The 25,964-nt window shown below is 35.7% G+C and overlaps 1 protein-coding gene across 1 annotated transcript in view; it reads right to left on the bottom strand.

The window, feature by feature from the left end:
- CATSPERE (catsper channel auxiliary subunit epsilon) overlaps nt 1-25,964 on the bottom strand; it is a 271,733-nt gene that overhangs the window by 101,648 nt on the left and 144,121 nt on the right. The window contains exon 10 of the mRNA XM_068538508.1: nt 5,709-6,186. Coding sequence (XP_068394609.1) covers nt 5,709-6,186 — 478 coding nt within the window. The remainder of the gene's footprint in view (nt 1-5,708; nt 6,187-25,964) is intronic.

Below are 25,964 nucleotides of genomic sequence, written 5' to 3'. Positions count from 1 at the left end.
TGGTACAGGACTCTTTTACCTTTTGCTTGTCTGTATAAATTTGACTTCTCCATCAAATCTGAATGAAATCCTTGCCAGGTAGGATATTTTTGTTTGTAGGTTTTTCCTTTTTATCACTTTAAATATATCATGCCACTCCCTTCTGTCCTACAGAGGTTCTACTGAAAAGGCAGCTGATAGCCTTATGGGAGTTCCTGTGTATGTAACTTGTTGCTTTTCCCTTATTGCTTTTAATATTCTCTATTTTTATGTTTTGGCATCTTAATTACAATGTGTCTTGTGGTTCTCTTTGAGTTGACCATATTTGGGACTCTCTGTGCTTCCTGGACTTGGATGTCTGTTTTCTTTCCCAGGTTAGGGAACTTTTCAGCTATTATGTCTTCAAATGTGTTCTTGGCCCCTTTCTCTCTCTCTTCTCATTCTGGGACCCCTATAATGCAAATGTTAGTATGCTTGATGTTATCCCAGAAGTTTCTTAAACTGTCCGCATTACTTTTCATTCTTTTTTCTGCTCAGCATCAGTGATTTCCACTACTCTGTCTTCCAGATTGCTGATCCATTCCTCTGTATCATTTAGTCTAATGTTGGTTCCTTCTGGTGTATTTTTCATTTCATTACTGTATTCCTCACCTCTGGTTGTTATTTATATTTTCCAACTCTGTTAAAAAATCTCTAACTTATCTCTCTGTGCATCCATTCTTCTCCCCAGTTCTTTGATCATATTTATGATCATTACACTGAACTCTTTCTTGGGTAGATTTCCTATTTCCACTTCACTTAGTTTTCTGGGGTTTTATCTTGTTCCTTTGTTTGGAACATGTTCCTCTGTTGTTTCATTTTGCCTAACGTTGTTTTTATTTCTTTGTATATGGTAGGTTATGTTTCCTGACCTTGGAAAAGTGGCCTTTTGTAGGAGATGTCCTATGCATCCTAGTAGCACACTTCCCTCTCATAACCTGAGCTATATACTCTAGGGTCATTCCCTATGTGGGTTGCATATGACCTTCTGTTGTGGTGGGTTGACTACTGTGGGTGGCTTGGTAGGCTTTGTTGGCTCCAAATCCAGTTGGTTGCCAGGCTCTGCCTTTTAAGGAGTCTGCCAGCCACTGGTTGGTGGAACCGGATCATGAGGTGGTGGGCTGCAGAACCCCAGGGGTCCCCGGTGTTAGTGCTTTTTCACTGGTGGGTGGGGTTAGGGTCCAGGAAATCCTGGGATTGATGCCTGTCCACTGGTGGGTGAATCCAGGTCTTGGAGCTAGTGCCAGCTTACTATTGGGCAGAACTGGGTCCTCAGGTCTGGCTGCAGGGCCCAGGGGCCCCAGAGTTGATTTCAGATTGCTGATGGGTGGGTCCAGTTCCTGACACAGCTGGATGTGGAGTCCAGAGTGTTCCAAAGCTTGTGTTGGCCTGCTGATGTGTAGGTTCAGGTTCCAGCTGGTCACAAGGTTGGTGCTGGTCCACTGGGTCCCCAGGTTGTGGGCTGTGGTTGTCCTGTGGTTGTCCTGTGGCTAGTGTCTGCCCACTGGTGGGTGAGGCTGGTCCCAAGGCTAGAGCAGGCTTTCTGGTGGCTGGTGCCTGCTCATTGGTGGTAGAGCTGCATCCTGGGGTCTCTGGCTACAAGGCCTTGGGGGCTCTGGGTTTAGTGCTTGAGCTCTGGTGTGTGGGTCCAGGTCCTGGACCCTCTGATGGGCAGGGCTGTGTCCAGGAGTGGCTGTGGGCTCTGGGGGTCTTAAGGAAGCCTGTCTGCTGGTGGGCAGGGCTGTGTCCCCACCTAGTTAGTTGCTTGGCCCAAGGCATCCCAGTAGTGGTGGCTACAGGCTGTTGGGCATGGGCAGGGTTGGGTCCTGAAGCTAATAAACTAGAGGGAGAATTCCAAAATGATGCTTGCCAGCACCAGGGTCCATGTGGTAGAAAGAGCTCTCAAAAATGGCTGTGGCCAGTGTCTGTGTCCCCAGCATGAGCTCCATTTTACTCCTGCCTCTCCAGGAGACTCTCCAAGATCAGCAGGTAGGTCTGACCCAGGATCCTTTCAAATTACAACTTCTGCTCTGGGTCCTGGAGCAGGTGACATTTTCTGGGTCTCTATTTCCCACAGCTCTCCAGAACTCCTGAAAGTAAGCCCCACTGGCCTTCAAACCCAAATGTTCTGGGGAGTCATCATCTGGTGCTGGGGAGCACAATGTGGGGTTCAGACCGCTCACTCCTTGGGGAGAACCTCTGCAATTATAATTAGTCTCCTGTTTGTGGGCTGCCCAGAAACATGGGACTTGAGTATACTGTGACTCCGTCCCTCCTACCAGTCTCATTGTGGTTCCTCCTTTATATCTTTAGTTGTAGATCTTTTCTGGCAGGTTCTGGTCTTTTTCATCAATAGTTGTTCTGTAAATAGTTGTAATTTTGGTGTGCTTGTGAGAGTAGTGAGCTCAGGTCCTTCTACTCTGTCATCTTGTCTGAGTTCACCTGTTATATTTTGAATTTGCTTTTAAAAAAGTCTGGATAAATTCACAGGAACTTGTTAATAGTGGGTTATCTGAGAAATGGAAATAGTGAAGGCTGAGGACCTTTAACTTCATATCTCATATACTTATAAACTGTTTAAACTTTTTATTTCAGCATTTCTGAATGGCTTTCAGTACAATATTCAAACTTTAAGGTCCTCTAAAATCTATCCCCAATTTATCATTCTGACCTTATCTTCTTTTCACTATGGTCTTTTAAAAACACAAATATCCTGCTTCTCTCTTGCTTAAAACTCTTTAGAACCCCCTAGAGGCCTTAGAAGAAGGTCCAATTTCTTCATACGACTTTTGAAGTCTTTAATAATCTGGACTCTATTTCTCCAGAAGAGACTCATCCCTTTTCTCTCTGCAGAACTCTGTTTCTGCAGTTTATCTTTCAAGTTCTGGAAAGTATCCTGTCATCTCTGTCTCTGGGTCACTGGTCACACCAATCCCATCAATTGTCTTCACTGTCTAACCCTGGCTTATTCAGCAGATCTCAGTTTAGATACCACTTCCCTACCTCAAGGTAGCCTTCCCTACTTCCATGTCTCCCAATTTGGGTAAGGTACTCAATCTGTGTGTTTCTGCAGCATCCTATATTGTCTCTATCATAGAATTAAACATGTTGCTCTATTTGCATGTTAACTTGTCTTTATTCTATGCAATTTTGTAAACTCTGGGAGGGTGGGAATTGTGTTCAAATTACCACTATATCTCCAACCCCTAGCAGAATGCCTCACAAATAGTGGTGCTCAATGAATATTTTTCAATTATTTATTCCAAAAAGTACTTATTATATACTGTTCTAGATATTGTGGGTAAAGCAGCAAATATAACGAAGTCATGCAGACCTTTTTTTTTGGTGGAAGATTCAGCTAACAAATAAGTACACATATCATTTGTTAGGTGATGATAAGTGCTGTGAACAAAATAAAGAAGTGTAAGGGGCAGAGCAGGGGAGTTAGGTCAGGGTCAGGGAAGAGCTCTCTGATAAGGTGACATTTGGACTTAGACCTGAATTAAGTATAAGAGTTATGTAGATATCAAAGTGAGGAATATTCTTGGCAGTAGATATCCAGGGAAACAGTAGATATCCAAGGAATAGCAAAGAGGCCAGTCTGGCTAAGTAACACTGAACAAAGGGTCGAGGGATAGGAGATGACATCAGAGTCCTGGGCCAGATCACATATTGTTTTTCAGGTGATGCTAAAGGTTTTAGATTTTATTCTGAGTGATATAAGAAGCCAAATAAGGGTTTTAAGCAGAGGAATAATATGATTTTGCATATATTTTCAAAGGCACACTCTGGCTGCTAGGTGGACTCTGGTTAGGGATGTGGACTCAAGGATAAAAGATGAGAGACCACTTAAAAATCTCTTGTATGTACGGGCTAGAGAGGATAGGGGCTTGAACTGGAGTGGGAATGGTGAAAAAAGGTTAGATATTAGATACACTTTTTAGATACAGCCAACAGGATTTGATAATGGCTTATTCGTGGGACGTAAAAGGGGAGGATTCAAGGATGAGGTGATGGTTTGTGCTGGAAGAAAAGAAATGCTGTTTATTCGATAGGGGAGGACTAGGGAAGAAGCAGGTTGAAGTGTGGGTGAGGGAAACAAGGATTCAGTTTTGGGTAGTTAGTCTGAGATGCCCACTAGTCATCCAAGTGAAGGTATCAAGAAGGTAGTAGGAAATAGTAGTTTGGAGTTCAGGCTAGGGGTCATGGATGGAGGGCAAAGAATGAATGTAAATAGAGTTCAGAAGATGTCTGAGAACCAAACCCTGAGGTAATTCTCCATTTAGGAATTAAGAAGATGAGAATGGAAAAGAGGCTGAGGAGGAATAGCTAGTGAAGTAGGAGGAAGACCAAAAAAGTGATACCCTAAAATTCAGTGAAAAAAAAAGTGTTTCAAGAAAAAGGCCATGTTGAATTGTTTCAAATGCTGCTGCCAGATCATGAAAGATGACTGAAAATTTGCCACTGGATTAGAAAAGTGGAAGTCATTGAAACTCTTGATAAGGGCAGTTTCTGAGAAAATTTGATTAGAGCGGATTCAAGAGAGAATTAGAGGAAAGAGGAAAAAGTAAAACTAGGCAATACTTCCTTGGAGTTTTGTTGTAAAGGGGAGCAGCAAAACTGGATGGTTGAGAGTTGAAGGATGATATGGGGTCAAGAAAGACTAATTACAAATTACAGTGATATCTACTTTAAATTTCATGGTTAATTTATCTCCTAACTAGATTCCTTGAGGATTAAACTTTCTATTTCTTTGCATTTCCTATAATGTTTAGTACACTACCTCAGGAATAATAACATGAAGAATAACTACTATTAACTGAAGGTTTACCACTTGCCAGGTATTATTCTAAGCATTTTATATACAATCCCTTATCTAATCAACACGACAGTCCTATATTCTAGATTAGAAACCTGAGGCTTGGAAATGTTAAATGACATGTTCATGGACTTGAAAACAGATCTATTTAACTCTACAACACCTGTTATAGATTAATTGAATTGTGTCCCCTCAAAAAAGATATGTCGAACTTCTAACTCCAAATACTACTTCAGAATGTGACCATATTTGGAAATAGGGTCATTATAGATATAATTATTTAAGATGAGGTCATACTGGAATAGGGTTGGCCCTGCTGTCCTTATAACAAGATGACCATGTGAAGACACAAGAATTCTATGTGATGACACAGGCAGCAATTGGAATGATGCAGCTGCAAGCCAAGGAATGACAAGGTTTGCCAGCAAGTCACTAGAAGCTAGGAAAGATTCCTTAGCTTTTAGAGGAAGTATGGCCCTGCCAACACTTTGAATGTGGACTTCTAGCCTTTAGAATTGAGACAATAAATTTCTGCTGTTTTAAGTTTGTACCATTTTATGGTACTTTGTTATCGGAGCCCTAGGAAATGAATACAACAACACATACATTGAAAATGCATATGTAAGTTGCATATGTATCTGCTGATTGACCAAAATGAACCTCTGAAAAAAGAATCTGAGTTTGCCATTTTGCTTTGTGAGATCCTACTTAACATTAATAGAATTTTAAAGATTAATAGAATTTTAAAATTAGTAAAACAGCACCTTTATCAAAAGCACCATATATTAATCCATTAAAATTATTACATCTTCATAAGCAAGATATCTATTACGAAATCTAGAATAATTTTTGCAGAATGAGAATACCTTACCCATAAAAACATCATGAATAGTGCTGTTATGTGATAATCTTGATAGATTTCCAAATTCTGTAGGTGTCTGTAAAACTCCAGTATCTGTGAAATTATGATAATAATAGTAGATCCTATGTTTGTCCCATAGTATTAATTCTGGCATTGCTGAATATATAAAATTTGGAATTAAAAAAGTGTCAGTAGTGACATCTAATGCAAAGTCTTGGAATACCCACTGTTCTGTATCTTCATTGTATATCACTAGGTAAATCATTTTGATGATGTTACATGTAATGCAGTAATTTAATAACAAGGCAAGTTCCAAAGGGTGTCCTGTATACTCAGCATTGTGTACAGTCAGAGTAGCAGCTGATGACATATTTAGAAGTTCTTTCAGTTTTTCAGTAGTTATTATTTTAACAAATTTAAGCAAAGCATATCCAAGATAAACCTCATTTTCTGTCCAGATTGCCATGCTGCTTCTTCTTCCTTTATCCTGTGACAAAATTGAAAATAATTAGACAATCTTTGATTTTAGGGACAGTGTTAGCCGTTCCCATCTTCTAATTTGCTACATTTAAAAATAAAACAGTAACTACTAAGGTTTAATTTTTATTATATTTCTGACTAATACTTCAGACACAGAAATATATTACATGAAAATATATTACACACAAGCATAAAAATAAATATTTCAGTAATTTTATTATTTTATATACTTTTCCTATCAGTAGAAATAATTATTCTTAATTCCCTTTTAAATCCTCAAAGAGCATCAACCTTCTCTTTTCTTATGTATTTATCCACTTTGGCCAGGAGTGCCCCTTTGACGCTGATGTTTACTAAGGTCAAGATACAAGGACACTTACATAGACAGAGGAATGGATAAAGAAGATGTAGTACATATATACAATGGAATATTACTCAGCCATTAAAAAGAATGAAATAATGCCATTTGCAGCAACACGAATGGACGTAGAGATTGTCATACTGAGTGAAGTAAGTCAGAGAAAGAGAAAATATCATATGATATTGCTTATATGCGGAATCTAAAAAAAATGATACAAATGAACTTATTTACAAAACAGAAACAGACTCACAGATTTAGAGAACAAACTTATGGTTACCAGGGGGGAAGCATAGAGGGGAGGGATAGTTAGGGAGTTTGGGATTGACGTGTACACACTGCTATATTTAAAATAAATAACCAAGGGAAAAAAAAATAAGGATACTTCAAACATTATTTTTGGAATTCAAACTTCCTTGGCTAAAGAGAAGAGAGAACTTAAAACCTGAGACAAAACAATACTACCATTTTATGGACACTCTTAGAGAGGAAGGCCATGCACAGACTGCTATGTTTGAAATTCAGTGGGCATAATTTCATTCAGGGAGCCAAGGTCTCCCTTTCCCCCTGTTTCCCCTCCCCAGCTGTTTCTAATTCTTAAAGAGTTTTAGTTAAAATGTAACTTCTATGTCCATGACAATCAACAGGAGTCTTTTGTGCACATCTTGTCTCCCTAAATAAATTTGTGTATCTATTTAATGTACAAATATTTAGTCTATACTCAAACAGGATGTAGACAGAAATCGAACTGATAATTTAAGAAAAGAGACCATTTGGGGTAAAAAGACATTTTACCAAACAAAGATTCAATTTAAAGCCTAGAACTTCTGTTGCTAAAAACGAGTGTGAAACAATTCTCAAAAGGGAAATAGATTAGAAACAAAATGATGAGCCCTTTATAGAAAAGACACAGCTATTCTCACTATTCTTGGCAGAGGGATGGGAAGGGGAATTTGTCATAAACACGATAGATGGGAATTCCAATTAGCCCCAGACATGGAATGAGATTTCACCCACCCAAAACTCTTTCCTATAGATCTTCACTTAGTGCTTGGGTACAGTAAGCCAAGGTCTTGGGGCAAAGCAGGAAAGCTGAGTAATCCCTCTGATGCATTCAGGGTCTCTCCCAAATATAAAGCAGTAACCTCCTGAAGATGGGGAGGAGGCAGGCAGCAAGGCAGCAAAGTTGAGAGAAATCCATTAGCATTCTGGATGCTCAGCTACCATAGACAGGGAGTAGGATAAACTGAGAAAAACTCTCCCTCTGAGATATGTGTGGCCTTTACTGAAAGTATAAAGCAGTCTCCATGCTATATTGGGGTCAGGGAATCAGGAGAGAGAGATAGAGATCTCCCAAGGCAAGAAAATCTAGGGGCTGATGAGAGAGGAAAGAGAAATCTTCAGTGATTAAGAAAAAAAAAAAAAAAAAGAGCTGGCAGCTAGACTCTAGAGCAGAGATGGCTCTTCTAGGGTTTGGAAAGCTGGTGATTCAATTGTGAAATATGAAGAGATCTCTGGAATCCTGTCAGTGCTAAGATACCAGGCATGGTAAAAAAGAAAATAGCTATGATAAAACACAGAAGATCTAGTGGAAATATGGGCAACAAGAATGCAGAGATGGGGAATTACAGCCAAGATACGTAAATGATAAAAAAAACCAGAATGGAAATGCTAGAAATTAAAAATATGATACCAGGAATAAAGAAATTATTAGATGGATTTAAGAGTAAACTGAGAAAAGAAGAGGAAAAGAGCAATGAATTTGAAGAGAGGTTAATAGCATGTAACCAAACTGAAATACAAAGAAGAAAAGCAGAGTTGAAAAAAAATTAACAGGTCATCTGAGATCTGTGGGACTATATTAAATGGTCTCATATATATGTTTTTGGAATCCAAGAAGAGGAAAAAGAGAATGGTGCTGAAAAAGTATTTGAAGAAATAATGTCCAAGAACACCAAAAATTAATGAAAGACATAATCCCAGAAATCCAAGAAGTTCAACTGAACCTCAAACAGGATAAATACAAAGGAAATTACACTTGGGCACATAATAAAAGTGCTGAAAACCAAAGATAAAGGGAAAACCCTAAAGCAGCAACAAGTAAAAAGACACATTATATATTTGAGAACAGTAACATGAATAATGACTCACTTCTTACCAAAAATGATGAAAGCCATAAGATAATGGAATGATGTCTTTATAAATTGCTTTAAAAACAATTGAAAAACAACAAAAACCACCTGTCATCCTATAATTCTGTATTCGGTGGAAAATGTCCTTCAAAAATGAAGGCAAAAAAATAAAGACACTTTGATACAGACAAATGCTGAGAGAACCTGCAATACAAGAAATTTTAAAGACGTTCTTCAGGTTGAAGGGAAATGAAACCAGGAGGAACACTGGATGTGCAGACAGAAATAAAGTGCACACAGGAAGGTATATATAAAAAACTTATTTTGCTATCAGTTTATATCTATATATCTTTATCACAATTGACTTTTTAAAGCAAAAATATTAACAAGGTATTTTGGGATTTATAGCATATTTAGAAATAAATATGAGACCAGAGTACAAAGGATGGGTGGGGTATAAATGGAGTTGTATAGTTATAAGGTTTTTACACTGTTGTGAAGTAAGTTTTATTTAAATTTAGATTCTGATAAATTAAAGATGATTATTGTAAAGTCAAGTGCAACTACTAAAAAATAATTTTGAATTAAAAAAATCAATATAGGAGACAACATAGAAATACTGAAAAATACATGATTCATCCAGAGGAAGACAAGAAACAAAGGAACAAAGAACAAGAGGCATTAATAGAAAACAAATGCTAAGATGGTAGACTTAACCCCAACCTTAGCAATAGTTATATTAAATTTAAGTGAACTAACTATTAAAATTTGAAGGCAGATATTGTCACACTGGAGAAAAAGCAAGACCCTATATGCAGTTTACAAGAAATATAAAGTCACAGACAGGTTGATAGTAAAATAATAGAAAAACTTACATCATATAAGCGTGAAACATAAGAAAGCTAGTGCAGCTATATTATTATATATAAATAAAACCAAATGAAATATCACTTCACACCTGCTAAAAGAGTTTAAATAATAATGACTGGAGGGGGCTTCCCTGGTGGTGCAGTGGTTGAGAATCCGCCTGCCAATGCAGGGGACGCGGGTTCGAGCCCTGGTCTGGGAGGATCCCACATGCCGTGGAGCAACTGGGCCCGTGAGCCACAACTACTGAGCCTGCGCGCCTGGAGCCTGTGCTCCGCAATAAGAGAGGCTGTGATATTGAGAGGCCAGCGCACCGCGATGAAGAGTGGCCCCCGCTCGCCGCAACTAGAGAAAGCCCTCTCACAGAAACAAAGACCCAACACAGCCAAAAATAAATAAATAAATAAATAAATAAATTTATTAAAAAAAACAATAATGACTGGACACACTAAAGGTTGGAGAGGGTGAGATGTGGAAGTAAATGAAAAAAGGCAGCTATAAATAATTTATAATGTCTTAATTACTATAGCTTTATAATAAATTTTGATACATGGTAGAAGAAATCCTTTGCCCCAACCCTCTCCTAACCCTCAGCCCTTTACTCCATCATATACCTTTTAGAATCATTTTCTGATTTCCACAAAGTAACACTGCATCAAATCTATAGATAAGTTTAGGAAGGATTTAAAAATTTTAAAATATTCTGCATTCCAACCAAGATCTCATACATTTTTAGTGGCATTTATTTCTAGATAAGTTTTTTGTTCTACCCTGAATTGCCATATGACTTTTAGAATCAAATTCTCAATTTCTATAGAAGCCTGCTAGGATTTAAATAGAAGTTGTGCTGCATTTCTCAAGAATTGACATTTTAACAATATTGAGTTTTTTCCACCTATGAACATGATACATCTGCCCATGTAAGTCTTTTACTTTGCTCAATAATGTATGTAGTTTTTAAGTGTATATATTTGCACATCTTTTGTCAGATTTACCCCTAAGTATTTAATATTTTTGAATCTATTTTAAACAGTATTTTTTAAAATTTCAATTTATGATTGTTCATTTATATGTTTATATATTTCATATACAAAATTAACTTGTTATATTTCATATAAAAATGAAATTGATTTTTATACATTGATCGTGTACACTGCAATCTGGTAAACACACTTATTAGCCCTGATAGCTTTTTGAAAAATAGATTTCATAAGCTTTTCTACATCTAATAATGTTTGAATAAAGACACTTTCCTTTTCAATACAGATTCCTTTTACTTGTTTCTTAATTCATTGCACCTGTTAGAACTGTCAGTACAATGTTGAATAGAAGTGGTGTGGGCAAACATTCTCACCTTGTTCTTTATTTTAAGCAAGAAAGGGAAGAAAGAAACAAAGGAACAAATGGTGTTAATAGAAGACAAATACCAAATGGTAAGTTTAACCAACAACAGCAATAATTACATTAAATCTGAGCAGACTAAATAGTCTTTTACCATTATACAATGCTATCTTAAGGTTTTTCATAAAGGTTCCTTGTTAAGTTGAGAAAGTTCTCTTTTATTCTTAATTTGCTGATTTTTAAAATCAATTGTGTATGTTGGATTTTGTCAAATGCTTTTATGCACCTATTGAGGTGATCATATAGTTTTTCTTTTGTTATTTTCTAATAAGGTGAATTACGTTGATTGACTTTCTCTTGTAAATCATTCTTTCATTCCTAAGATAAATCCCACTTGGTCATGATGTATTTTCCTTTTTATATATTTTTGGACCTGGTTTACTAAAACTTTGTTTATAAGTTTTAAATCTTTGTTTATAAGAGATATTGGTCTGCAGTTTTATATTCTTGTAATGTGTTATTCTTGGTTGTGGTATCACATAATGCTGGCCTCATAGAATAAATTGGGAAGTGTCCCCCCCCCTTCAATTTTCTGAAAGAGTTAAGAAATGGTGTCATTTATTTTAAAAATATATCATAGAATTCACTGGTGAAATACTCTTGGCCTAAAGTTTTCTTTGTGGGAAGGTTTTTAAATAACAAATTCAATTTCTTTAATTGATACAGGGGTATTCATGTTACCTATGTGTCTTAGGGAAGCTTTGGTAGTTTGTGTAAATTTGTTTTAACTTTGTATTTAAAGTTGTTTAACATGGCCCCACTGTGAAACAGGTTGACTCCAGCAAAGAGCTCACCTGATCCATGCAGATGGCTACACAGAAACCCAGCCCTGTCCTCCAATGGGCTGCAGAAGCCCCATACCCATTGGGCCACACAGCTAACTGAGCAGGAAGCCTACCCTGCTCTCCAGTGGGCCCACAGCCACCAACCAAAGAGCAGCCTCACAGCCAACTTGGCGAGGTGCCAGGCCCACTGACCAGCACACTCATAGTAGTCAGCCCCACCACAACAGAAGTGTGTATTCAGCCTACATCAGGGCTACCACTAAAGCATATAGTTCTGGTGACCAGAGGGGTGTGCTGCTGGGCCCCATAGAATGTCTCCTACGTAAAGCCACTTCTATAAGATCAGGAAACATAACTGACCTACTTAACACATAGAAGTAAACAACAAAGAATTGGGAAAATGAGACAGAGGAATATGTTCCAAATGAAGAAACACAGCAAAATCCCAGAAATAAAATGAAGTGAAGTGGAGAAAAGCAATATATCTGATAAAGTGTTCAAGATAATGAATATAAAATGTTCAATGAATTTGGGAGAAGAATGAATGAACACAGTAAGAATTTCAACAGAGTTACAAAATATAAAAAAGAACCAAACACAGCAGAAGAATACAATAGCTGAAATTAAAAAATAGCCTAGAAGGAATCAACAGTAGATTAGATGATACAGAGGAACAAATCAGTGATCAGGAAGACAGAGTAGTGAAAACCTCATGAACTGAACAGAAGAAAGAAAAGAATTAAAAAATGAGGATACTTTAAGAGACCTCTTGGACAACATCAAGCATACTAACACTTGCATTATTGGGGAGAAGAGAGAAGGGAGGAGAAGAGAGAAAGAAAGGGGCAGAGAATTTTTGAAGAAATAAGAGCAGAAAACTTCACTAACCTGAGAAAAGATACAGACATTCAGGTCCAGGAAGAACAGAGAGTCCCAAACAAGATGAAGAGCAAGACAAAGTATAATTAAAATGATAAAAAATTAAAGATAAGGAGAGCATCTTAAAAGCATCAAGAGAAAAGCAACTAGTTATATACAAGGGAACTACCATAAGAAAATTACCTGACTTTTCAGGATAAATGTTACAGGCCAGAAGGGACCGGCACAATATATTGAAAGAGATGAAAGAAAAAAATGTACAACCAAAAATACCTGGCAAGGCTATAATTTAGATTTGAAGGAGGAATAGACTTTTACAGACAAACAAAAGATAAAAGAGTTCAGCACCACTAAACTGGCTTTATAAGAAATGTTAAAGAAACTTCTCTAAATGGAAAAGAAAAGGCTACAACTAGAAATATAAAAATCGTAAAAGGATAAATCTCACTGGTAGAGGCAAACATACAGTCAAGATAGTAGATCAGCCACTTATAAAGCTATTAGGAAGGTTTAAAGATAAAAGTAGAAAAATAATCTATATCCACAATAAGTAGTTAAGGGATACATAAACAAAAAGATGTAAAAAAGACGTCAAAAACATTTTAAAAAGGGGGTGGGTAAAAAGGTAGGTTGGTTAGAATGTGCTCAATTTTAGACCATCAACTTAAAATAATCACACACCTATATATAGGTTGTTATATATGAACCTCATGGTAACTGCAAACCAAAAACCTATAATAGATACACACACAAAAGGAATACAAACATAACACTAAAGATAGTCATCAAATCACAAGGAAAGTGAACAAAAGAAGAAGAAAGGAACAAAAAAGAACTACAAAAACAAGTGGAAAACAACAAAATGGCAATAAGTACATACTTATCAATATTACATAAATGGACTAAATGCTCCAATCAAAAGACATAGAGTAGCTAAATGAATACAAAAATAAGACCCATATATAAGCTATTTACAAGAGACTCACTTCATATCTAAAGACACATGCAAACTGAAAGTGAGGGGATGGAAAAAGGTATTTCTTTCAAATGGAAATAAAAAGAAAGCTGAGGTACAATATTTATAGCAGGCAAAATAGACTTTAAAACAAAGAGTTTTAAAAGAGACAAAGAAAGACATTACATAATGATAAAGGGATCAGTCCAAGAAGAAGATATAACTAATGTCAATATATATACACCCAAAGTAGGAGCACCTAAATACATAAAGCAAATATTAACACACATAAGAGAGAAACTGACAGTAATGTAATAAAAGTGGGGACTTTAAGACCTCAGTTATATCAACAGATAGATCATCTAGACAGAAAAACAACACGGAAACCCTGGCCTTAAATGAAACATTAGACCATATGGAATTAATAGATATACACAAAACATTGCATCCCCAAATAGCAGAACACCCATTCTTTTCAAGTACACATAGAAAATTCCCCAGGATAGATCACAAGCTAGAGCAGAAAACAAGTCTCAATACATTGAAGAAGACTGAAATCATATCAAGCATCTTTTTCAACCACAATGGTATGAGACTAGAAATCAACTATAATTAAAACAAAACTGTAAAAAACATAAACACATGGAGACTAAACAACATGCTATTAAACAACCAATGGGTTAAAGAAATAAAAGAGGAAATAACAAATCTGGATACAAATGAAAACAAAAACACAATGATCCAAAACCTATGGGATACAGCAAAAGCAGTTCTAAGAGGGAACTTTAAAGAGATACAAGCTTACCTTGGGAAACAAGGAAAATCTCAAATGATCTAACTTTACACCAAAAAGAACTCGAAAAAGAAGAATAAACAAAGCCTAAAGTTTGTAGAAGGAAAGAAATAGTGAAGATCAGGGCATAAATAAATAAAATCAGAGACTAAAAAGGCAATAGGAAAGATCAATGAAACTAAGAGTTAGCTCTCTGAAAAGATAAACAAAATTGATAAAGCTTTAGCCAGACTCATTAGAAAAAAACACGAGATAGCCCAAATCAATAAAATCAGAAACAAAAGAGAAGTGACAACTGATACCACAGGAACAAAAAGGAGCATAAGAGATTACTATTAACAATTACACACCAATGGAATGGACAATATAGAAAAATTGGATACACTCCTAGAACTTACAACTACCCAAGAATGAATCAGGAAGAGTGTATAAACAGACCAATTACCAGTAATTAATTTGAATCAGGAATTTAAAAAACTCCTAATAAACAAACAAAAAAAATTACATGTGAATTTTATCAACATTTAAAGAAAAGTTAACATCTATCTTTCTAAAATTATTCCCAAAAATTGAAGAAGAAGGAATGGTTCTGAAATCATTCCAAAGGTTGCATTGCATGGATACCAGAAACCAAAGACACCACACAAAAAGAAAATTACAGACTAATGTCACTGATAAACATAGATGCAAAATTCCTCAACAAAATATTAGCAAACCAAATGCAATAATACATTAAAAGGATCATACACCATGATCAAGTGGGATTAATCCAGGGATGTAAAAATGGTTCAATATTCTGAAATCAATTGATGTGATACACTACATTAACAAACTGAAGAATAAAAATTATATTATGATCATCTCAATACATGCAGAAAAAGCTTTTGACAAGATTCAGCATACTTTCATGATAAAAACTCTTAACGAAGTAGGTATAGAGGGAACATACCTCAACATAATAAACAGCATGTATGACAAACCCACAGTCAACACCAAATTCAACTGTGAAAAGCTAAAAGCATTTCTTCTAAGATCAAGAATGAGACAAGGATGCCCACTGTCACAACTTTTATTCAATGTAGTAATAGAAGCCATGGAAATCAAATATGAAAAGAAATAGAAGGAATCCGAATTGGAAAGGAAGAAGTAAAACTGTCACTGCTTACAGGTGACATGAAACTATACATAGAAAATCCTATAGACTACTGACTCCACCAAACAAACAAACAAACAAACAAAACACCCCCAAAACACCAGAAAACAAAAACCATTACAACAAATAAATGAATTCAGTAAAGTTGCAGGAAGCAAAGTTAATATAAAGAAACCTGTTGCTTTTCTATACACTAATAATGAACTATCAGAAAGAGAAATTAAGAAAAAATCCCATTTACAATTGCATAAAAAGATTAAATATCTAGGAATAAATCTAACCAAAAAGGTCAAGACTTGAAAAATATTAGACACTGATGAAAGAGCTTGAAGACAACACAAAAATTGGAAAGATATACCATGCTTATGGATTGGAAGAATTAATGTTGTTAAAATGACCACATTATGCAAGGCAATATATAGATTCAACGCAATCCATATCAAAATACCAATGGCTAACACAACATTGTAAGTCAACTATACTCCAATAAAATTTAAGAAACATTAAAAAAATTGCCAATGGCATTTTTTTACAGAACAAGTAATTCTAAAATTTGTATGAAAATACAAAATACCCCAAATAGCCAAAACAATCATAAGAACAAAGCTGGAGGAATTATGCTCCCTGATTTCAAACACTACTACATAGCTACAGTCATCAGAACAGTATGGTACTGGCACAAAAACAGACACAGAGATAAATAGAACAGAATAGAGGACCCCAAAATAACCCACACTTCTATGATCAATTAATCTAAGACACAGGAGACAAGAATACACAATGGGGAAAAAGCCTCTTCAGTAAATGGTGTTGGCAAAACTGTACAGCAACATACAAAAAAATCAAACTCACATACAATCTCACACCACATATAAAAATAAACCCAAAATGGATGAAGATTTAAATATAAGACCAGAAACTGTAAAACTCCTAGAAGAAAATACAGTCAGTATGCTCTATGACATGGATTTTAGCATTATTTTGGGAGATCTGTCTCCTCAGGCAAGGGCAACAAAAACGAAAGCAAACAAATGGTACTACATCAAACTAAAAAGCTTTTGCACAGTAAAGAAAACTATAAACAAAAGTAAAATGCAGCCTACTGAATAGGAGAAGATGTTTGCCTATTATATATCCAATAAGGGATTAATATCCAAAATATGTAAAGAAATCATACAACTCAACATCATAAAACAAATAATTAAAAAATGGGTGGAGAACCTGATTAGACATTTTTCCAAGGAAGACACAGAGATGGCCAACAGACACATGAAAGGTGCTCAGCATCACTAATCATAAGGGAAATACAAATTAACACCAAAATGAGATAATACCTCATAACTGTCAGAATGGCTATAGTTTAAAAGACAACAATAAGTGTTGGTGAGGATGTGGAGAAAAGGGAACCTTGTGTAGTGTTGGCAGCATTGTAAATTGGTGCAGTTACTATGGAAAACAGTATAGAGGTTCTCAAAAAGTTAAAAATAGTACTGCAATATGATCCAGCAATTTCACTTCTGGGTATTTACACAAAGAAAACAAAACCACTAATTTGAAAAGATATATACACACCAATGTTCATTGCAGCATTATCTGTAATAGCCAAGATTTGAAAGCAGTTTAAGTGTCCATGGATAGATGAATAGATAAAAAAAGATGTGACATAATCATAAAATAATATAATGGAAAATTGCTCTGCCATAAACAGAATGAAATCTTGCTATTTGTGAAACATGGATGCATCTAGAGGGTATGCTAAGTGAAATAAGTCAGATTAAGATAAATACTGTATGATCTTACTTATGTGTGAAATCTAAAAAACAAAACAAAAGAAACAAACACAACAAGATAGAAATAGACCCATAAATACAGAGAACAAACTGGTAGTTCCGGGGTGTGGGTCATGGAGGGGGGACTATGAAACAGATTAAGGGGGTTAGGAGGTAGAAACCTCTGTTTATAAAATAAATAAGTCACAGGGGTGTAATAGATAGCATAAAGGATATGGTCAATAATATTGTAATAACTTGCATGGGGACAGATGGTTAGTTACTAGACTTAATTGTGGTGAAAATTTCATAATGTATGCAAATGTCAAATCACTAAGTTGTACACCTGAAAGTAACATAATATTGTACATCGACTATATTTCAACTTAAAAAAATTGTTTAAAACCTTCTTTTTTAAAATTAATTTTTATTGGAGTATAGTTGCATTACAATGTTGTGTTAGTTTCTGATGTACAGCAAAGTGAATCAGCTATACATATAAATATATCCCTTCCTTTTTGGATTTCCTTCCCATTAAGGTCACCAAAGAGCAATGAGTAGAGTTCCCTGTGCTATACAGTAGATTCTCATTAGTTATCTATTTTATACATAGTAGTGTATATATGTCAGTCCCAGTCTCCCAGTTCATCCCCCCCCTTTCCCCTCTTTGTGTCCATATGTTTGTTCTCTATGTCTGTGTCTCTATTTCTGTTTGCAAATTGGTTAATCTGTACAAATTTTCTAGATTCCACACATATGCATTAATATAGGATATTTGTTTTTCTCCTTTTGACTTACTTCACTCTGTATGACAGTCTCTAGGTCCATCCATGTCTCTGCAAATGGCATAATTTTGTTCCTTCTTATGGCTGAGTAATATTCCATTGTATACATGTACAACATCTTCTTTATCCATTCCTCTGTTGACGGACATTTAGGTTGCTTCCATGTCCTGGCTATTGTAAATAGTGTTGCAATGAACACTGGGGTGCATGTACCTTTTCGAATTATGGTTTTCTCAGCCCAGTAATGGGATTGCTGGGTCATATGGTAGTTCTATTTCTAGTTTTCTTAAGGTACCTCCATACTGTTCTCCATAGTGGCTGTATCAATTTACTTTCCCGCCAAGAGTGCAAGAGAATTCCCTTTTCTCCACACCCTCTCCAGCATTTGTTGTTTGTAGATTTTCTGATGATGCCCATTCTGACTTGTACCTCATTGTAGTTTTTGTTTGCATTTCTCTAATAATTAGTGATGTTGAGCATCTTTTCATGTGCCTCTTGGCCATCTGTATGTCTTCTTTGGAGAAATGTCTATTTAGGTCTTCTGCCAATTTTCTAATTGGGTTGTTTTTTTTTTGATATTGAGCTGTTTGTATATTTTGGAGATTAATCCTTTGTCAGTTTCTTCATTTGCAAATATGTTCTCCCATTCAGAGGGTTTTCTTTTCATCTTGTTTATGGTTTCCTTTGCTGTGCAAAAGCTTTGCAGTTTCATTAGGTCCCATTTGTTTATTTTTGTTTTTATTTCCATTATTCTAGGAGGTGGATGAAAAAAGATCTTGCTGTGGCTTATGTCAAAGAGTGTTCTTCCTATGTTTTCCTCTAAGAGTTTTATAGTGTCCAGTCTTACATTTATGTCTCTAGTCCATTTTGAGTTTATTTTTGTGTATGGTGTTAGGGAGTGTTCTAATTTCATTCTTTTACATGTAGCTGTCCAGTTTTCCCAGCACCACTTATTGAAGAGACTGTCTTTTTTCCATTGTATATTCTTGCCTCCTTTGTCATTGATTAGGTGACCATATGTGTGTGGGTTTATCTCTGGGCTTTCTATTCTGTTCCATTGATTTATATATCTGTTTTTGTGTCAGTACCATACTGTCTTGATTACTGTAGCTTTGTAGTATAGTCTGAAAAACATTCTTTTCTTACCTTATAATAGCAGTAGACTTGGTAGTGAGTCCACTTCTCTCAACCCTAATATTGGTAATTTGTGGCTTTTAAAAAAATCTTTTGTCAGTCTAGATGAAAGGATAAAGAAGGTGTGGTGCATATATTCAATGGAATATTACTCAGCCATAAAAAGGAATGAAATTGGATCATTTGTAGAGACGTGGATGGACCTAGAGACTGTCATACAGAGTGAAGTAAGTCAGAAACAGAAAAACAAGTATCATATATTAATGCATATATGTGGAATCTAGAAAAATGGGAGAGATGAACTGCTTTGCAAGGCAGAAATAGAGATACAGATGTAGAGAACAAATGTATGGACACCAAGGGGGAAAGCGGCGGGTGGGGTGGTGGTGGTGGGATGAATTGGGAGATTGGGATTGAGATACATACACTAATATGTATAAAATAGATAACTTATAAGAACCTAGTGTAGAAAAAAATAAAATAAAATAAAATTCAAAAAAAAAAAGGAGCCTATGAGTTGCAACTAAAACTCAGGGCAACCAAATAAAAGAAAGAAAAGAAAAGAAAAGAAAAGAAAAGAAAAGAAAAGAAAAGAAAAGAAAAGAAAAGAAAAGAAAAGAAAAGAAAAGAAAAGAAAGAAAAGAAAAGAAAGGAAGGAAGGAAGGAAGGAAGAAAGAAAGAAAGAAAGAAAGAAAGAAAGAAAGAAAGAAAGAAAGAAAGAAAGAAAGAAAAGAAAGAAAGAAAGAAAGAAAGAGAAAGAAAGAAAGAAAGAAAGAAAGAAAGAAAGAAAGAAAGAAAAGAAAAGAAAGGAAGGAAGAAAGAAAGAAAGAAAGAAAGAAAGAAAAATTCCTCAGCAAATCAAAAAAAAAATCTTTAGTCAGTCTGGGTAAAGAGTTATCAATTTTGTTGATCTCAAATAATCAGCATTTGGTTTCACTGATTTTCTCTGCAGTTTCTGTTTTCTATGTCATTAATTTACACAATGATTTTTTTCTATTTCCTTTCCTCTGTTACTTTTGGTTTAATTTGTGCATCTTTTTGCTATTTTCTTAATGTGGAAGTAGAGATCATTGATTTGAGACATATCTCCTTTTCTAATACAGGGGACGAACACTATAAACTTCCATCTAAATAGCACTTTAGTAGCGTACTGCCAAGTTTGACATGTACTGTTCTCATTTTCTTTCAGTTCAAAACACTTTCTAATTAGTTTTTAAGAATTGTCTTTTGACTCATTGATTATTTAGAAGTGTGTCAATTTCCTAATATTTTTTTGATATTGCAGATATCCTTTTGTCATGGTTGCTAATTTAATTCCATTGTTGTCAGAGAACACAAACTTTGTATGATCTGAATACTTTTAAACATATCTTGACTTGTTTTATGGCCTAGAACAATGATCTATCTTGGTAAATGTTCCATATGTAATTGAGAAGAATGTATATTTTGCTGCTTTTCTGAGTATTCTGACATGTTCTATTAATTTCAATTTGACCCAGATGGTTTACAGTGTTGTCCAAGTGCTCTACTCACTTACTGATTCTCTATTTGTTCTAATTCATTACTGAGAAGAAGTATTAAAGGATTTGACTATAATTGTGGTTTTATCTGTTTATCCTTGAAGTTCTACTTTTTGCTACATATATTTGAAGCTCTATAATTATGTTCATAATCATTTATGATTTTTATGTGCTTGTGATGAACTGACTCCATTACTATTGTGAGATGACCCTCTTTAACAGTGGTAATATTCTTTGCTCTGAAATATACTTTTATATTAATACAGATACCCTGGCTTTCTTTTAAAAGATGTTACCATGTATACTTTTGTCTATCCTTTTATTAATTTATGTATTATTTTTAAAATTTTTTATTTTTTTAACATCTTTATTGGAGTATAATTGATTTACAATGGTGTGTTAGTTTCTGCTTTATAACAAAGTGAATCAGCTATACATATACATATATCCCCATATCTCTTCCCTCTTGCAACTCCCTCCTTCCCACCCTCCCTATCCCACCCTTCTAGGTGGTCAAAAAGCACTGAGCTGATCTCCCTGTGCTATGTGGCTGCTTCCCACTAGTTATCAGTTTTACATTTGGTAGTGTATATATATACATGACACTCTCTCATTTTGTCCCAGCTTACCCTTCCCCCTCACCAGGTCCTCAATTCCATTCTCTAGTAGGTCTGCATCTTTATTCCCATCCTGCCTCTACATTCTTCATGACCTTTTTTTTTAAATTCCATATATATGTGTTAGTGTACAGTATTTGCTTTTCTCTTTTTGACTTACTTCACTCTGTGTGACAGACTCTAGGTCCATCCACCTCACTACAAATAACTCAATTTTGTTTCTTTTTATGGCTGAGTAATATTCCATTGTATATATGTGCCGCATCTTCTTTATCCATTCATCTGTCGATGGACACTTAGGTTGCTTCCATGTCCTGGCTATTGTAAATACAGCTGCAAGAACACTGTGGTACATGACTCTTTGTGAATTACGGTTTCTTCAGAGTATATGCAGAGTAGTGGGAACTGCTGGGTGGTAGGGTAGTTCTATTTTTAGTTTTTAAAGGAACCTCCATACTCTTCTCCATAGTGGCTGTATCAATTTACAATCCCACCAACAGTGCAAAACAGTTCCCTTTTCTCCACACCCTCTCCAGCATTTATTATTTGTAGATTTTTTTCATGATGGCCATTCTGACTGGTGTGAGGTGATATCTCATTGTAGTTTTGATTTACAATTCTCTAATGATTAATGATGTTGAGCATTCTTTCATGTGTTTGTTGGCCATCTGTATATCTTCTTTGGAGAAATGTCTATTTAGGTCTTCTGCCCATTTTTGGATTGGGTTGTTTGTTTTTTTGATATTGAGCTGCATAAGCTGCTTGTATATTTTGGAGATTAATCCTTTGTCAGTGGCTTCATTTGCAAATATTTTCTCCAATTCTGAGGGTTCTCTTTTCGTCTTCTTTATGGTTTCCTTTGCTGTGCAAAAGCTTTTAAGTTTCATTATGTCCCATTTGTTTATTTTTGCTTTTATTTCCATTACTCTAGGAGGTGGGTCAAAAAGGATCTTACTGTGACTTATGTCAGAAGTGTTCTGCCAATGTTTTCCTCTAAGAGTTTTATAGTGTCTGGCCTTACATTTAGGTCTTTAATCCATTTTGAGTTTATTTTTGTGTATGGTGTTAGGGAATGTTCCAATTCCACTCTTTTACATGTAGCTGTCCAGTTTTCCCAGCACCACTTATTGAAGAGGCTGTCTTTTCTGCATTGTATATTCGAGCCTCCTTTAGCAAAAATAAGGTTCCCATATGTGCATGAGTTTATCTCTGGGCATTCTATTCTGTTCCATTGATCTATATTTCTGTTTTTCTGCCAGTAACATACTCTCTTGATTACTGTAGCTTTGTAATATAATCTGAAGTTGTCTGGTTCTGGTATCAGGGTGATGGTGGCCTTGTAGAGTGAGTTTGGGAGTGTTCCTCCCTCTGCTATTATTTGGAAGAGTTTGAGAAGGATAGGTGTTAGCTCGTCTTTAAATGTTTGATAGAATTTGCCAGTGAAGCCATCTGGTCCTGGGTTTTTGTTTGTTAGAAGATTTTTAATCACAGTTTCAATTTCAGTGCTTGTGATTGGTCTGTTTATATTTTTTATTTCTTCCTGGTTCAGTCTTGGAAGGTTGGGCTTTGCTAAGAATTTGTCCATTTTTTCCAGTTGTCCATTTTATTGGCATATAGTTGCTTGTAGTAATCTCTCATGATCCTTTGTACTTCTGCAGTGTCAGTTGTTACTTCTCCTTTTTCATTTCAAATTCTATTAATTTGAGACCTCTCCCTTTTTGTCTTGATGAGTCTGGCTAATGGTTTATCAATTTTGTTTATCTTCTCAAAGAACCAGCTTTTAGTTTTATTGATCTTTGTTATTGGTTCCTTCATTTCTTTTTCATTTTTCTCTGATCTGATCTTTATGATTCCTTTCCTTCTGCTAACTTTGGGGTGTTTTTGTTCTTTTTTCTCTAATTGCTTTAGGTGTAAGTTTAGGTTGTTTATTTGAGATGTTACTTGTTTCTTAAGGTAGGATTGTATTGCTAAAACTCCCCTCTTAGAACTGATTTGGCTGCATCCCATAGGTTTTGGGTCATCGTGTTTTCATTGTCATTTGTTTCTAGGTAATTTTTGATTTCCTGTTTGATTTCTTCAGTGATCTCTTGGTTACTAAGTAGTGTATTGTTTAGCCTCCATGTGTTTGTATTTTTAAAAGATTTTTTCCTGTAATTGATATCTAGTTTCATAGCATTGTGGTTGGAAAGGATACTTGATACGATTTCAATTTTCTTAAATTTACTGAGGCTTGATTTGTGACCCAAGATATGATCCTGGAAAATGTTCCACGAGCACTTGAGAAGAAAGTGTATTCTGTTGTTTTTGGATGGAATGTCCTATGAATATCAATTAAGTCCATCTTGTTTAATGTATCATTTAAAGCTTGTGTTTCCTTATTTATTTTCATTTTGGATGATCTGTCCATTGGTGAAAGTGGGGTGTTAAAGTCTCCTACTATGATTGTGTTACTGTCGATTTCCCCTTTTATGGCTCCTAGCATTTGACTTATGTATTGATGTGCTCCTATGTTGGGTGCATAAATATTTACAATTGTTATATCTTCTTCTTGGATCAATCCCTTGATCATTATGTAGTGTCCTTCGTTGTGTCTTGTAATAGTCTTTATTTTAAAGTCTATTTCGTCTGATATGAGAATTGCTACTCCAGCTTTCTTTTGATTTCCATTTGCATGGAATATCTTTTTCCATTCCCTCACTTTCAGTCTGTATGTGTCCCTAGGTCTGAAGTGGGCCTCTTGTAGACAGCATATATATGGGTCTTGTTTTTGTATGCAATCAGCCAGTCTATGTCTTTTGGTTGGAGCATTTAAGCATTTACATTTAAGGTAATTATCAATATGTATGTTCTTATTACCATTTTCTTAATTGTTTTGGGTTTGTTATTGTAGGTCTTTTCTTTGTTTTGTGTTTCCTGCCTAGAGAAGTTCCTTTAGCATTTGTTGTAAAGCTGGTTTGGTGGTGCTGAATTATCTTAGCTTTTGCTTGTCTGTAAAGTTTTTAATTTCTCCATCAAATCTGAATGAGATCCTTGCTGGGTAGAGTATTCTTGGTTGTAGGTTTTCCCCTTTCATCACTTTACATATGTCCTGCCACTCCCTTCTGGCCTGCAGAGTCTCTGCTGAAAGATCAGCTGTTAACCTTACGGGGATTCCCTTGTATGTTATTTGTTGCTTCTCCCTTGCTGCTTTTAATATTTTTTCCTTTGTATTTAATTTTTGATAGTTTGATTAATATGTGTCTTGGCGTGTTTCTCCTTGGATTTATCCTGTATGGGACTCTGTGCACTTCCTGGACTTGATTGACTACTTCCTTTCCCATATGAGGGAAGTTTTCAACTATAATCTCTTCAAATATTTTCTCAGTCCCTTTCTTTTTCTCTTCTTGTTCTGGGACCCCAATAATTCGAATGTTGGTGCATTTAATGTTGTCCCAGAGGCCTCTGAGACTGTCCCTCAATTCTTTTCATTCTTTTTTCTTTATTCTGCTCTGCAGTAGTTATTTCCACTATTTTATCTTCCAGGTCAGTTATCCGTTCTGCTTCCTCAGTTTTTCTGTTATTGCTTCCTTGTATAGAATTCTAAATTTCATTTATTGTGTTGTTCATCATTGTTTGTTTGCTCTTTGGTTGTTCTAGGTCCTTGTTAAACGTTTCTTGTATTTTCTCCATTCTATTTCCAAGATTGTGGATCATCTTTACTATCATTATTCTGAATTCGTTTTCAGGTAGACTGCCTATTTCCTCTTCATTTGTTTGCTCTGGTTGATTTTTACCTTGCTCCTTCATCTGCTGTGTGTTTCTCTTCTCATTTTGCTTAACTTACTGTGTTTGGGGTCTCCTTTTCACAGGCTGCAGGTTCATAGTTCCTGTTGTTTTTGGTGTGTGCCCTCAGTGGCTATGGTTGGTTCAGTGGGTTGTGTAGGCTTCCTGGTGGAGGGGACTAGTGCCTGTGTTCTGGTGGATGAGGCTGGATCTTGTTTTTCTGGTAGGCAGGTCTGCATCCAGTGGTGTATTTTGGAGTGTCTGTGACCTTATTATGATTTTAGGCAGCCTCTCTCCTAATGGGTGGGGTTGTGTTCCTGTCTTGCTAGTTGTTTGGCATAGGGTGCCCAGCACTGTAGCTTGCTGGTCATTGAGTGGAGCTGGGTCTTGGCGTTGAGATGGAGATCTCTGGGAGATTTTCACTGTTTGATATTACATGGAGCTTGGAGGTCTCTGGTGGTCCAATGTCCTGAACTCAGCTCTCCCACTTCAGAGGCACAGGCCTGATGCCCGGCCAGAGCACCCAGACCCTGTCATCCACATGGCTCAGAATAAAAGGGAGAAAAAAAGAAAGAAAGAAAAATAAAATAAAGTTATTAAAATAAAAAATAATTAAAAATTAAAAAATTTTAAAAAAAGAAAGAAGAGAGCTACCAAAGCAAAAAACAAATCCACCAATGATAACAAGCGCTAAAAAGTATACTGAAAAAAAAAAAAACAACAGCAAAAAAACAGACAGACATAACCCTAGGGCAGATGGTAAAAGCAAAGTTATACAGACAAAAAAAAAAACAACAGCAAAAAAACAGACAGACATAACCCTAGGGCAGATGGTAAAAGCAAAGCTATACAGACAAAATCATACAGAGAAGCAT

The sequence above is a fragment of the Eschrichtius robustus genome, chromosome 3 (genome assembly GCF_028021215.1).
Source record: "Eschrichtius robustus isolate mEscRob2 chromosome 3, mEscRob2.pri, whole genome shotgun sequence".
NCBI classification, from domain to species: Eukaryota; Metazoa; Chordata; class Mammalia; order Artiodactyla; family Eschrichtiidae; genus Eschrichtius; species Eschrichtius robustus.
Note: the sequence above shows the minus strand (reverse complement) of the source record. Positions and strands in the feature narration are given on the sequence as shown.